General features: G+C 43.3%; 1 protein-coding gene across 6 annotated transcripts in view; it reads left to right on the top strand.

The window, feature by feature from the left end:
* The first annotated feature begins 5,208 nt into the window (after window positions 1-5,208).
* Window positions 5,209-15,002, top strand: part of rnf214 (ring finger protein 214) — a 60,154-nt gene continuing 50,360 nt past the window's right edge. For 4 of the 6 annotated variants that reach the window (XM_048615498.1, XM_048615501.1, XM_048615502.1 and 1 more), the window contains exons 1-2: window positions 5,209-5,332; window positions 9,274-9,776. In XM_048615498.1, the coding sequence (XP_048471455.1) occupies window positions 5,301-5,332; window positions 9,274-9,776 (535 nt within the window). In that variant the 5' untranslated portion in view covers window positions 5,209-5,300. Of the gene's footprint in view, window positions 5,333-9,124; window positions 9,160-9,273; window positions 9,777-15,002 lie in introns of those variants that run through there. The other 2 variants (XM_048615499.1, XM_048615500.1) reach the window with 2 other exon arrangements.

The following is a 15,002-nucleotide window of genomic DNA, read 5'->3' on the forward strand; positions in this document are numbered from 1 at the left end:
TTCCTGCTCTTAATTGATATTCATGGCCCCCCCAGTAAAAAATGTCTACAAGAATTTGTGACCATTAGGGTGAAATGAGATTGGGCTTGGACATGATGTTATTCCATGTTTAATAGTTGACTGAAACTCACTGGGTTCATGTGGAAAGTGGCCACTTTAGGTAGGTTACAGTAGGGCTGTTGGAACCCCTTGGACTGAAAGAAAGCAGAAGAGTCAGTGCTTTCTAGAGTGAGAAAGGTTGAGTAAAAATCTATACTTGAAGAGATTAGAGGTCAGTGCATAGTATTTGAAAATGCTTTAAAGGATAGATTATCTTGGTGAATTTACCAAACTTGATTTCTTTCCATGGCTAGTTCTGTTTACATTGTACGTGCTAAAGATTTAACTGTCAGACTGATTTTTAAACAGAACTAAAGTTCAACACATGGTCGACAGATCAATAATGTTTATGCAAATCATCTCCCAAGTTGCTAATGAATGTTTATAAAGTGACTCTTGTTCTACTGGACATTACTTTCTGTAAAAGGTTTCTGTCACATATATTACTAATAAAATGATTATTTATATCCTGATCTTTGTTCTGTAATGTGCTGAAGACAGAAGGGTATTCTCACATGCAATAAATAAATGGAAATCATCTAAAGTGTGGAGTTAGCTAATGATGATTAAATATGATAACTTGTGCTGTCACTTGCACAATTTTAACAGGAGAGTGAGATACTCAGAAATCTCAAAGGTTTGAACTGAAGTGAAAGATGAAGATTTAACCTGGTCATTGTGCATGTGATGTGCCTATTTCCACCTCCATAGAATCTTCCGTCTCTGTCATGTCTCCAGATTATCTGCTGATGAAAAGCTAATCCACGTCTTATTAACAAATACAAATTAGGACCCACTGGGCCCCTTAAATCTACACTGCAATTCAACGAGATTATAGCTGATCTAATACACATTCTCATCTACCCCGCCTGACAAACTTTCACCCCTTTGCTTAACCAGAATCCATCTCCAAATCCTTCACTTTTAAAATTTTTACACTTAGGGGGTGAGTCTGGGTGGGATGCTCTTTGGAGGATCAGTGTGGACTCAATGGGCCAAATGACCTGCTTCCACACCGTAGAGATTCTATGATTAACTGCTCCTAATAAGAAAATCCTTCCATGCCCAGGAACATTCTAGTGAACCCTGTCTGGACTGCTCCCAATGCCAATATGCATTTCCTTAGGTAATGGGACGATGACAGTTCACAATATTCTAAGCATGGTCTATCCAGTACTTTGTATAATTTTATCAAGACTTCCCTATTTTTATATTCCATTCCCTTTGAAATAAAGGGCAACATTTCATTTGCCATTCCTATTACCTGCTGAATTTAGTTGCTAGTTTTTTTTGTAATTTACATAAGGGGACACCCAATTCTGTCTATGCTGCAGCTTTCAGCAGATTTTTTCCATTTAAAAAGTATTCAGCCTCTGTATTCTACCTGCCAAAGCACAATAACCTCACATTTTGCCACATTATGTTCCATCTGCCAAGTCTTTGCACACTGATGCAACTTGCTTATATCCTTTTGACTCCTCATCCTCACCAATTGACTCCCGACTGGAACCTGGTCACAACCTGGAGACTGCATGTATTGTAAATAATCGTGGCCCCTGTGGCACTCCACTCTTTATAGGGTGCCATTCCTTAAATGCCATTTTTAATCCAACTCTCTGTCTTCTATTAGTTAGCTAATCCTCATCTGCAAACTTGGCGATAGCACATTCATTTTTCTCATCCAAGTCATTAAGATGTACAGGGGTTCCAATTTGCAAACATTCAAATGTGATTCCATACAGGGATGTAATTTTAAAGACCTGATATATGAACATTTCCTGTAATCTAGAACAGCTGCTTATAAGAACATAAGACCATAAGATTTAGGAACATAATTAGTCCATTCAGCCCATTGAGTCTGCTCTGCCATTTGATCATGGCTGACATGTTTCTCCATCCCATTCTCTTGCCTTCTCTCTGTCATCCTTGATCCTCTTACCAACGAGCGCTTATCTATCTCTGTCTTTAGTACAGTCAAAGATGTGGCCTCCACAGACCTCTGCAGCAATGAGTTCCACAGAGTCACCACTTTCTGGCTGAAGAAATTCCTCCTCATCTCAATTCCAAAGGGTCGTCCCTTTACTCTGAGGCTGTGCCCTCAGGTCCTAGTCTCTCCCACGAATGGAAATACCTTCTCGATATACATTCTATCCAGGAGTCTCAGTATCCTGTAAGTTTCAATCAGATCCCCCCTTATCCTTCTAAACTCCATTGAGTACAGATCCAGAGTCCTCAAATGCTCCTTATATGACAAGCCCTTTACTTCCAGGATCATTCTTGAAAACCTCTTCTGGATTCCCTCTAATGCCAGGACATCCTTCCTTAGATATGGGACCCAAAACTGTTCACAATATTCCAAATGTGGTCTGACCAGGGCCTTATACAGCCTCAGCAGTCCATTTCTGCTCTTGTATTCTTGCCCTCTTGAAAGGAATGTCATCACCGCATTTGCCTTCCTAACTGCCAACTGAACCTGCATGTTAGCCTTTAGACAATCTGGAACTCGGACACCCAAGTGCCTTTGCTCTCCAGATTTTTGAAGCCTTTCCCTGTTTAGAAAATAATCTACACCTGTATTCTTCCAACCAAAATGTATAACCTCACACTTTGCCACTTCGTATTCCATTTGCCATTTCTTTGCCCACACTCCTAGCATCTCCAAGTCCTCCTGCAGCCTCCCCATTTCTTCAACATTACCATCTCTCTGTGCATCATCTTCAAACTTAGCAACAATGCCACAGTTCCTTCGTCCAGATTATTCATGTATAACATGAATAGCTGTAGTCCCAACATTTACCCTTCATTTACATTGCCCTGCATTGTGTTCCGACTTGTGTACTAATTGACTTGTAAACAGACTCCTGATTGGAACCTGGTCACAACCTGGAGACTGCCTGTATTGTAAATAACTGTGGCCCCTGTGGCACTCCACTCTTGAGGGTGTCATTCTGAAAATGCCACTTTTAATCCAACTTTCTGTCTTCTTTTAGTTAGCTAATCCTCTAACCATACTTGGCACAGTGGTTAGCACTGCTGCCTCACAGTGCTAGGGACCTGGGTTCAATTCTAGTCCTCGGGTGACCTTCTGTGAGGAGTTTGCACATTCTCTGCGTGGGTTTCCTCTGGGTGCTCTGGTTTCCTCCCACAGTCCAAAAATGTGCAGGTTAAGTGGATTGGCCATGCTAAATTGCCCTTAGTGTTCAGGGAGGTGTAGATTAGATGGGTTATAGGGGGATGGGTCTGGGTGGGATGATCTGAGGTTCAGTGTGGACTTGTTGGGCCAAAGGGCCTGTTTCCACACTGTAGGGATTCTATGATAATATATTACCCCCAACACCATGGATTCTTATTATGTGCATTACCTTTCAAATTTACCTTATTACTTTACCTTACCACTTTATCTATCCTGCTTGTTACCTCCTCAAAGAATTCTTGAATATTTTTCAGCCATGATTTCCCTCTCAGCCATGTTAACTGCTGGATTACATTATGTTTTATTAAATACTCTTGTTATTACATCCTTTATAACAGATGCTAACATTTCTCCTATTAAGGTAATTTTCCTTTAGTTCCCTGCTTCTTATCTCCCTTTTTGGTTAAGGGTGTTACATTGGCAAATTTCTAACCCTCCAAGACTTTTCCAGAATCTAATGATTCTTCAAAGATTACTCTGAGTGCATCCAATATCTGTCTAGTTACTTCATTTAATCTCCTAGGATGCATCCCACCCAGTCTGGGGGACCTTAGCAGCCTTTAGCCCCACTAGTTTCCCTGAAACTTTTTTATAAATTGTGATATTTATTGCAGTGATTTCCTCACCCTCTTATGCTCCTTGATTGTTTAGTATCGTTGAAATGCTGTTAGAATGTTCTACCTTGAAGATTCATGCGCAGTATTTATTCAAATACCTTGCCATTCCCTGCTTACCCATTATTATAATCCCAGCCTCATTTTCTAAGTGGCCGATGTTCGCTTTGGCCTCTCTCTTGATATATATTTTAAAGAAGCTCTTGCTCTATTGGATCCACAACATATTGTCCTCAGAAATTGTCCTGAATATATGACATGAATTCTTCTTCATGGCTACCTCTACCAAATTTGATTTTCTTAATTTACATAGAGATTATAATCATCCATCACAGAAATTGCTGGAAAATCTCAGCAGATCTGGCAGCATCTGTGGAGAAGAATCAGAGTTAATGTTTCAGGTCTATTGACCCTTCCTCAGTTCTGATTTCTCTCCACAGATGCTTCCCCTCCTATTGGCTTTTCCAGCAATTTCTGTTTTTATTTCTGATTTCCAGCATCTGCAGTTCTTTCGGCTTTTATTTCGAATCACCCGTGATTGAAATACTACCTTTTTTTACATGCCCTTGTTGTCCCTTGATTAAGTCTCTGTTCAAGAGTATAGCAGGTGAAAGAATCTGGAGAAGGAAGATCTAGAAGCTGTGTCTGATCATGACAAGCTTTAATCTCAGTAAATAGTGTGGACAGGGACCACTCAACTGCCTTGCCCAGTCTTTCTCTCAACCTTCTCAACATAAACAGTCCCAACTTCTCCAATTTATTTGCCTTATTGAAGTTAGGATCTCAGTCCATTTTCCTGCCTAAATAAGGGAATGCTGAAACAGCACAGACAGGAAAAGGCAAAAAGTTGGTTAGCTCAGAGATAACAAGGTATAGAGCTGGATGAACACAGCAGGCCAAGCAGCATCAGAGGAGCAGGAAGGCTGACGTTTCGGGCCTAGACCCTTCTTCAGAAATGGTTAGCTCAGTTGGCTGGACAGACCAGTTTACCATGTAGCTGGCCTCAATTCCCACTGTGAAAAATTCTCATTCTCAGCTTCTCTCCTCACTGCCTTGAGTTATCTTCTTCTAACGGGAGAGTCGCCCTGCGGTCTGGTAATAATAGAAGGGAAAAGGATTGGGTTTGGATTTTTGTTTTTCTAAAAAATGCTTTCAATTTATGATGCTCGAGGATGGGGTTAGAACACATGGAAAATAAACAGGGCACTGAGCAAATATGGGAATTTTTTCTTAACAAACCCACAGCACAAGTTTGTTGAGGTCAGGTGTATTCTGTGGAAACGTCACCTCCTTGTAGTTTGCTGCCCATTTCCTGGCACAAATAGGGAGTTGCAGGAATTGTGTTTAGAGGGAAAGCGCGTTGCCTGGTTCCTGGTGTTCTCCTCTGTTAAAGCATGCAATCGCAATCGCTACTGCGGCGCCACAAGTTTGTTTTAAAATTCTCTTCCTAAACATCTGTTTCATTAATGTAATTGTTTTCGCCACAAGCTGAACTTTGTCGTGCATGAATCAGCGTTTGGTTACTTTATCTTCTCCGTTTTTTTAAAACTCGGAATTGGATATCTGTGAAAAACATTTCTAAAGTTAAATTTCTGTGTAAAACGCATTGCAATGTTACCCGGCTGTGGGACTAATCGCACTTTACAGTGCATCGGCCCAAGTTCATTACAATTCGTTTCAGAGATAGTAGGAACTGCAAATGCTGGAGAATCTGAGATAACAAGATGCTGCTTGGCCTGCTGTGTTCATCCAGCTCTACACCTTGTTATCTCTCTTCATTACAATTCGTTTCGTGTCTCATGTTCCTTCCTGGCTGTGTGGAATACTGTTTGGGACGGGAGGTTTACTACTGGGCTGGTTTTAGTTTCACTTTCTGTTCACTGTTTGAAACTTTTAAGTTATTGGTTTGCACTGGATGGGTAACAGTCGATATGTATAAGATCAGAGAAACGTAGAGAGTAGGAGTAGGCCATTCAGCCCTTCGAGCCTGCTCCGCCATTCAATATAATCGTGGCTGACCATTCAACCCTGTTCCTGCTTTATCCCCACACCCTTTGATCTCTCAGGCCGAAGAACTATATCTCCAATTCCGTTTTGAAAACATTCAGTGTTTAAAGTTTTTGAGAAGATTTGTAGCTCGGGTTGGGGATGAGGTTGTAAACTTGCTCGCCGAGCAGTAAACGTTCCGTCACCCTGCTCAGTAACATTGTCAGTGTGCCTCCGGTGAAACGTTCGTGTTCTGTCCCACTTGTTATTTATACACCTCAGTTTGCTGGGGTGGTTGATATCACTTCCAGTTTTGTTTTTCGGTGGTTTGTATATCGGGTCCAGTTCAATGTGTTTGTTGATGGAGTTGGAATACCAGGCCTCCAGGAATTCCCTGGCATGTCTCTGGCTTGTGCAGTTGTGGATGTGTTATCCCAGTCAAATTCATGTCCTTCTTTGTCCATGTTTATTGAGACCAGTGAGAATTGGTCGTGTCTCTTGGTGGCTAGTTGGTGTTCGTGTATCCTTATTGTCAGTTTTCTTCCAGTTTGGCCTATATAATGTTTCTCACAGTCCTTGCATAGAATTTTGTATATTACATTAGTTTTATTGGTTGTGAGTATGGGGTCTTTTATCTCCGATAGGTCTCTGATGTACAGTAGGGTGACACATACAGACCAGATACTTAATTACTCCAGCAACCACCTCAACTTCCATAAACGGAGCTGCATCAGGACGTTATTCAAACGAGCCACAACACACTGCAGCAACCTGGAATTGCGCAAAGCAAAACTGGAACACTTTTACGGAGTTTTAAAAGGAATGGATACACAAAAAGCGCAATTTGCTGTTACCTGCATGACAGACCACAACAAGAAGACACAACATATCAAGACTCACTAGTCACCCTACTGTCCATCAGAGACATATCAGAGATGACCACAAGACTTTTCAGACCCCTAGATATCAGGATAGCCCCACAAACCAACAAACACCCTGCGACAGCTACTGACAAACGTAAAGGATCCCAATCCCAGAGACATGCCAGGGAATTCCTGGAGGCCTGGCATTCCAACCGGAACTCCATCAACAAACACATTGAACTGGACCCAATATACAAACCATTGAAAAACAGAACTGGAAGTAATAACAACCACCCCAGCCAACTGAGCTATATAAATAACAAGTGGGACAGAACACCCGATGCTTCACCGGAGGTGCACTGACGATGTTACCCAGCAAGGTGATAAAACGTCTGCATCCAAATCCACCAGTTTGGCGAGCACATCTACAATCTCAAACATTCATTGTTTTAGCTTCACTTGCTTTCTATGGCAGAGGCTCACATCTCTCTGTGTGAGGAAGCTTCTCCTCAGCTCAGTCCTCGATGGCCTACCCCCAGCCTCAGTCTGAGGTTCCTGGCCCTGGACTCCCCAGTCATGGGGAACATCCTTTCTGGATTTACTCCATTTAGTCCTGTTAGGATTCTAAAGGTTTCTATGTGTACATCCATTGCTCTTCTAAACTCTGGTGAATATAGTCATTGAATCTCCAGTGTGGAATTGGGCCATTCGGCCCATCGAGTCCATGCCAACCCTTTAAAGAGCATCTCACTGAGACCCAGACCCACACCCCCACCCTGTCCCTGTAACTCTGCATTTCCCATGGTCAATCCACCTAACCCGCACATCTTTGGACTGTGGGAGAAAACTGGAGCAGACACAGGGAGAATGTGCAAACTCCACAGACAGTTGCCCAAGGATGGAATCGAACCCAGGTCCCTGGCACTGTGAGGCAACGATGCTAACCACTGAGTCACCATGGCACCTGAACCTAACCAGTCATAACACATACGAGTAGAAATAGGCCATTCAGCACATTGAGTCTGCTCCACCATTCAATGAGATTGTGCCTAATCTGATTATACTCAACCCCACTTTCCTGCCTCACCCCTATAACCCTTGATTCCCTTCCTGATTAAAAATCTGTCTGCCTCAACCATGAAAATATTTAATGACCTAGCCTTGATAGTTCTCTGCAGTAAAGAATTTCACAGATTCACAAACCTCTGAGAGTTTTTTTTTTGCAGTTAGCATTATACCGTTCAAACGTAACTGTGATTGTTTTAGAAAATTATATTTTGGAATCTTGATTGAGTAACAACTCACTGCCACGTCCTGCTGATGGTCAAAGAATGATTATGGGGCAATCTAGAATAAGAGGTCATAGTTTTAGCCGAAGGGGTGACAGATTTAAAACAGGGGAACAGACAAATTGCTTCTTTCAAATGATCATATTTCTGTGGAATTGTCTCCCAGAGTGTGGCAGACACTGAGTGTGGCAAGGAGGAGAGAGATTTATATTAGTAACGGGTTTGAGGGGTTATTGGGAGTGGGCTGGAAAGTGGAGTTCAGGCCAAGATGAGAGATCAGCCATAAACAAAAATAGAAGTTGCAGGAAAAGCTCTGCAGGTCTGGCAGAATCTGTGAAGTAAAAAACAGAGTTAACGTTTCGGGTCCGGTGACCCTTCCTCAGTTCTGAAGGAATTTGTAGCCTGAGAAGTTAGTGAACTTGTGGAATTCTTTCCAGCACAGGGCTGTAGATGCTGTGTTGTTAGATATATTCAAGATTCAGGTAGACAGATTTTTAACCAGTAAGGGAATCAGGATTGTAGGGAAAAGCAGCTCACTGGAGTCGAGGATTATCAAATCAGCCATGATTGGTGGAGCAGACTCAATGGGCTGAATGGCCTACTTCTGTTCTTATGTATTATGGTCAGTCTCACTGAACTTGTAACTCAGAGACCCAAGCTAATGCTTCGTTGACGTAGGTTCAAATCCTGCCATGGCAGTTAATGAAAGTTAAACGGTTTATTAATCAGCAGATCGAAAGCTAGTCTCAGCAATAGTGACCAGGATATTTAGCGTCAATTGTTGCTGAAATAAAATATTTGGTTTATGAATGACCTTTTAAGGAAGGAAATCTATCATCCTTAACAAGTCTAGTCGACAACTGACTCTCAACATGCTCTCTGAAATGACTGTGCAAGTCTCTCAGTACAAGTGCTACTTACTGCTGGACTGCAAAGGCTGACTTTCTCAGTGATACCTACATCCCAGGAAAAAAAAAGTAGAGGGGGAAAGTCAAAGAAAGCTTTATTGACACAAGAAAAGATAATCACACAAGGGAGAAGGACACCGAGGATATATTGATGGGATAAGATGAAAAGGGGTGGGAGAAGACAAGCATGGATGAGATGGTGTACAGGTATCTCAGTTTGTGAATGTTTTAAAGTAGTTACTTTTTCTTTGGAAGGTATTGAAATATAATCTTTTAAAAAGAAAAGTTAAATCTTATTACAAGTTGCAGTCTGTATTTTAGCAGTTGCCCCCAGCTGATGTTTGGCGAAAAGGCAGTGTCTTGTTCTACTGAAGCATTCCTGATGGTCAAAGACAGCAGGAAGGAAGGGAATGAAGTGGATTACTGGGTGCCAGATGCTGCAGTTCACAGGGAGAAAAAGCTGAAAGAATACACGAAGTGTTCACCAGAACAGAATGAATTATCTGCTAGTGCTGATAATCTCAACACTATTGGTGGCGATGCAGAGGACAATGATGTATGTGTGATCCACGATGGAGTTCAAGTCCTGGCCATTAGCGCAGATTTTACAGGTGAAATGGTTACAAGCCCGCAGATGTGCCTGTGTAATCCTGAAACCTCTGGAGACACCAAATGTGATGATGCAGTCCTACCACGTGATAGACATCAGACCACAGTTGGAGACAGCATCAGTCCAAATGTACAGGTGTTCAGCATAGAGGACTATCTCTACAAGGAATCCTCATCTTATTCTGTCGAGACTCCAGAATGCCTATATTCTGCAGGTACAGTATACTGTAAAAGAAATAAAATCAGAAATTTCTGGAGAAACTCAGCAGGTCTGGCAGCATTTATGGAAGGAGAATCAGAATTAATATTTCGAGTCCAGTGACCCTCCTTCAGAATAGTTCAGTTCTGAAGAAGGATCTTTCTCTCCACAAAGCTGGCAAACTTTGTGCGTTCCTTCAGCAATTTCTACTTCTGTTTGCTTCAGATTTCCAGCATCCGCAGTTCTTATATTATGACAGTATATTGTGATTCTGACTTCACACAGAATCTTTGTCCATCTTTCTCATCGATTGTCTCATCCTAACAGGTGGATAGGAAACACAGGGGCTGAACATTACCAAATATTGGCTAAGTGTCGATTCTGAAGAGTTTCATGTAGGGTTTCTCACCATGAGCTGTAGTTAAGTTATCGTGCATAATTCCCTGCTGCTTGCCTCACTATGTATGCACCATGCCTGTATGATGCAACTCCCACGCTATCTTACCCTCACCAGTGGCAAATGTTTGAGTTAAACAGAGAGGCTGAATAGGCTGGGGCTATTTTCCCTGGAGCATTGGAGTCTGAGGGGTGACCTTGTAGAAGTTTATAAAATCATGAGGGGCATGAATAGCCAAGATGTTTTCCTCAGGCTGGGGGAGTCCCAAACCAGACGGCATAGGTTTGAAGTGAGAGGGTAAAAATTTAAAAGGGATCTAAGGGGCATCTTTTTCACACAGAGGGTGGTGCATATATGGGATGAGCTGCCAGAGGAAGTGGTGAAGGCTGGCACAATTACTACATTTAAAAGGCATCTAGATGGGTACATGAATAGAAAGGGTTTAGAGGGATATGAGCCAAATGCTGGCAAATGGGACTAGATTAATTTAGGATATCTGGTCAGCATGGATGAGTTGGACCGAAGGGTGTGATTCTGTAACAAAAATAGAAGTTGCTGGAAAAGCTCAGCAGGTCTGGCAGCATCTGAGAAGAAAAGAATCAGAGTTAATGTTTTGGGTCCGGTGACCCTTCTGTTTCTGTGCTGTCCAACTCTATGACTGTATGTGCCCACCGCTGCCATGACACGTAGGGATTTCCACCGCTGGCACCAGGTCATGGCCAGTCATGGATAGCCCTTCATCTCTTGGGAGGGAAACGGCAAAATGTTTCTGAGGTCACACAGGTGGCACCTGCTAGCAAATAGTAAATCACATTCAGAAATGCACTGCCACTTTACGGGATCACCTGTATGATCAACTGTCACAGTAAATGCAGTGAGAAAAATCAAACTACAAACGCCCCCGTCCTTTGTGCCATTCCACATTTGAATCTAAGGGAGTGCAACTCTTTCCCTCACATCCAGCTTAGTGTAACACCTTGTCATTTTTCAGGACTGACTGTAGACTCCCTCACCTTGATTAACTTGGATCAGATCCCTGAGGAATCTCTGTGCAACTCCCTGACTGACTTCCCATTCCTGCCCTTTCCAGTTGCACTGACCATAGCCTGCTTCCCATAATGCTATGGAACCCCTGATCCTGACTACGCCAAGTGCCTGTCTGACGACGTCCCAAGCCCTCGGACTGATATCGGTGATGCCTTTGACAGATTGTGCTGGTTCCCTCTGACTAGCAGCCTGACCGTTTAGACTTTGAGGCACGGCTATTTGCTCGCTGCATATCACAAGCACTGTGTTTGGCACAAAGCTGCTGTGGGAGTGAGATTGATGTAGCACCATGACGAATAACAATATGTCCACCCTCTTGACTGATCACTGCTGGCAACCTCCTGCCTTGTCTCTTGACCCACGCACAAGTACTATGAGCCTCTAAGTTCTGAATATTGCAGCAATGTGTATAGAGGCAAGGAGAGGCAGAAAGCTTTGAGAATCCAAGTAGGTGCAGAATAAGAGGACAAGCTAAGTGTCCTGAGATGCACCCTGCTCCAATCCATGAGATGTCCTTCCCTAAAACAGCCTGGCAGCTGCACTACAATGCGAGGTGCTAGGTAGAGTGGTCACAGTGCAGTATTGAAATGCTGTAAGTGGGTCAGAAATGTGCCAGGACAATGTGGTGAGACTGGTGCACATTTGATGCCACCCTCCATAGACAAAGGATGTAGGCAGTTCACAGAGCGTGCTTAGAGGTGTTGGGGTTGGTTCGCCGATCAGGATGGAGACCCAAAGAAGCATGTGGTAATCTGGAGGCACCCTTGTCTGTCTGGAATTTGTATGTTCTCCCCGTGTGTGTGTGGGTTTCCTCCCACAGCCCAAGGATGTGCAGGTTAGAAGGATTGGCCATGGGAAATGTGAGGTTACAGGGATAGGGTAAGGGGTTAGGATGCTCTTTGGAGGAATTGGTGTGGACTCAGTGAGCCAAACGGCCTGCTTCTATGCTGTAGCCATTCTGTGATTCTATTACTTGCTTTGATCTTTGTGTTGGAAATTTGTCGCCATCTAGTTTCTCTTTACTGTGTGGGAGAATAGCAGACTGCGTATGAATGGGGTGAGAATAAGTAATAACAAAACGCTAACGCACAGAAATAGATCTCTCACTGCTCACTAAAGATTTTCATCTCGCTACTCAAACATTTGAGTACCTCACGTCTCCTACCGTGTGGTATATTTCCCAATGGATTCACCATTGCCCACATTGTTCAGGGCTGGGGCAGTTCAGCTCATGGAATAGTATAGCACAGGAGGCTATTTGGCCCATCAAGTATTGATTCCCATTCAAAAGCTGCAATTGCATCTGTGCTAAACATATTTCCTGGACCTCAGTGGTTCAGGAAAGCGGCTCAGAAATACCATCTCAAGGGCTGTTGGGGTTGGGCAATAAATACTGACCTAGATAGTGATGCCCTATATCCCATGAGTCAATATATAAAAAGACCCCTATCATGGAGCACATTTTAAATCTTAACTGTCTGTTATATAAATACTTTCATGTTGCTGCAGGAAATAAATCATAAATCCTCTTTCTGCTAATCACCGTAAATCTGGGCCTTCTGTTTGTCGATCCTTCATCCATTGAAAATGGGTTTTCTTTTTTAAAGAGTTCTATCCAACCACCTCTTAGCCTTCCCTTCTCCACCTCATTTGCCCCTGGTCTGTCCATGTAACTCCATTTCCTCATTCCTGAAGCTAGTAGATATTGTCTCTTGTAGACAAGCTCAGTGGAACCATTTGAGAAGCCCTTGGGTTGATTCCCTGTTACCCATCCTCCTCCTAGCTATTAGTCTCTAAGTTATTGATCACAAGCTGGGGGAGACGCACACATCTAATAGGGGCCTGGATGACATGAGCTGTTGTGAGATATGAGGTAGAATTGTGTGAGAAGTCTAGAGAGGCCTATCTCGATGCTCGGCAATGCCAAGTTGTCCTCGGGGCTGGTTAGCTCAGTTGGATGGATAGCTGGTTTGTGATGCAGCATGGGTTCAATTCCTGCAAATTTGAGGTTATCATTGATGGACTGTCCTTCTCAACTTCTCCCCTCACCTGAAGCCTGGTGATCTTCGGGATAAACCACCACCAGTCATTTCTCTCTCATGAGACAGCAACCCTGTGGCCAGAAAGGACTGTGGCAACTTTACCTTCCCTTTTTGAACACAGAAAATAGGAGCAGGAGTAGGCCATTCAGCCCTTCAAGCCTGCTGCATCATTCAGTGGTTGATCGTCCAACTTAGTATCCTATTCTAGCTTTCTCCACGATCTCTTAAGCCCCGTGAACTATATCTAACTCCTTCTTGAAGACATTCAATGTTTTGGCCTCAATCATTTTCTGTGGCAGTGGTTTATTGCATGTTAGCACCACATTTCACCTCATTACTAAGCAGCTTCCTGCCTTACTAAACATTCTGAACAAAGTAGACTTCAAGAATCCTCGACATGGAAATCAGAGCAGGTTCCTTTAACTCACTGCTGGCTGTGAGGAGCCTCCATGTTGCTCAACACCATGTAGCAAAGAGTCATAGAGTCATTCAGCATAGGAACAGGCCTTTCTACCTTCAGTCTCTCCATACCATACCACACCCTGGTGTTTTAGGTACTCATCCAGATGCTGCTTAAATATTGTGAGAGTACCTACCCCCAGCACCCTCATCTTAAGGCATGATTCATTGGCATCAGCTGCATGCACCCTCCTCCATAGATGTTGGCATCTGAGGTTTGCCAATCTCTCAGGATCCTCCGTGATGCTCTTATGGACACTGAGAAAACACAGACCTGCATTGCAGGGCATACCAATGTCTAGCATTGAGGGATGGTTTGTTCCCAGGGACAGGTGGCCAGCACACTGACTGCACCAGGCTGTATCTCAGGGCTGTTCATGCACTGTCTTGTGCTCGCTCGTTCACTCCCTCTGCCAGGAAACACCGCCCCACCTCCCCAGCTTCTCATCTGAGAATCACCACGCCATCTTTTGTTTTGCTCACATCTGACTGAATGCCCATTATCGAGCAGGGCAGCTTTGGAATGCCAGTGCTCATCTGGGCACACAGCGGACTTTTAACAATGGGGGCAAAGCTTTTTATCTGGAATGAGGAAGAATTTCTTCAGCCACAGGGTGGCGAATCTGTGGAAATCAGAGGGCCGTGGGGGCCAAGTCATTGACTGTATTTAAGACAGAGATAGGTAAGTTTTTGATGAGTAAGGGGACCAAGGGTTATGGGGGAAAGGCAGGAGAATGGGGTCAAAAAACATATCGGCCATGATCGAATGGCAGAGAAAACGTGATGGGCTGCATGGCCTAATTCTGCTCCTGTATCTTATGGTGAAGCAACTCGGAACTCTAGTCTTTCAACGGATATCCATTGATTGGTGATTATTCCAGGCACAGTGCTTGTAAAGTGAGGTTAGAAACAGAGGAGAGGGTCACTATGGAGTGGGATAGGTAATTAATGAAGCAGCTTTGGTCGGACATGGCAAGGGATCGCACTAACTCTTGAGATGAAAATCACTCATAAAAACTCTATGGAAATAACACTTAGCCAAAAAAATGTAAGATTCAGCCTCAAGTCTTCTGTAGAAGAGAGTTTTGATCAGGATTTTATATAATAGTTAATGGCTAATTACATTACATAAAATTAACATGATATCCACATGAGAACACACACTATATTTAAGAGGCTAGACTTGAAACAACTGTTGCAACTCTCTGAAGCACAAACACATACTCAATCACACACACAGTCACACACTCTCTCTCTCACACCCCCTCTGTCTCTCACACCCCCTCTCTCTCTCACA

This window comes from Rhincodon typus, chromosome 32 (assembly GCF_021869965.1).
Source record: "Rhincodon typus isolate 14 chromosome 32, sRhiTyp1.1, whole genome shotgun sequence".
NCBI lineage: Eukaryota > Metazoa > Chordata > Chondrichthyes > Orectolobiformes > Rhincodontidae > Rhincodon > Rhincodon typus.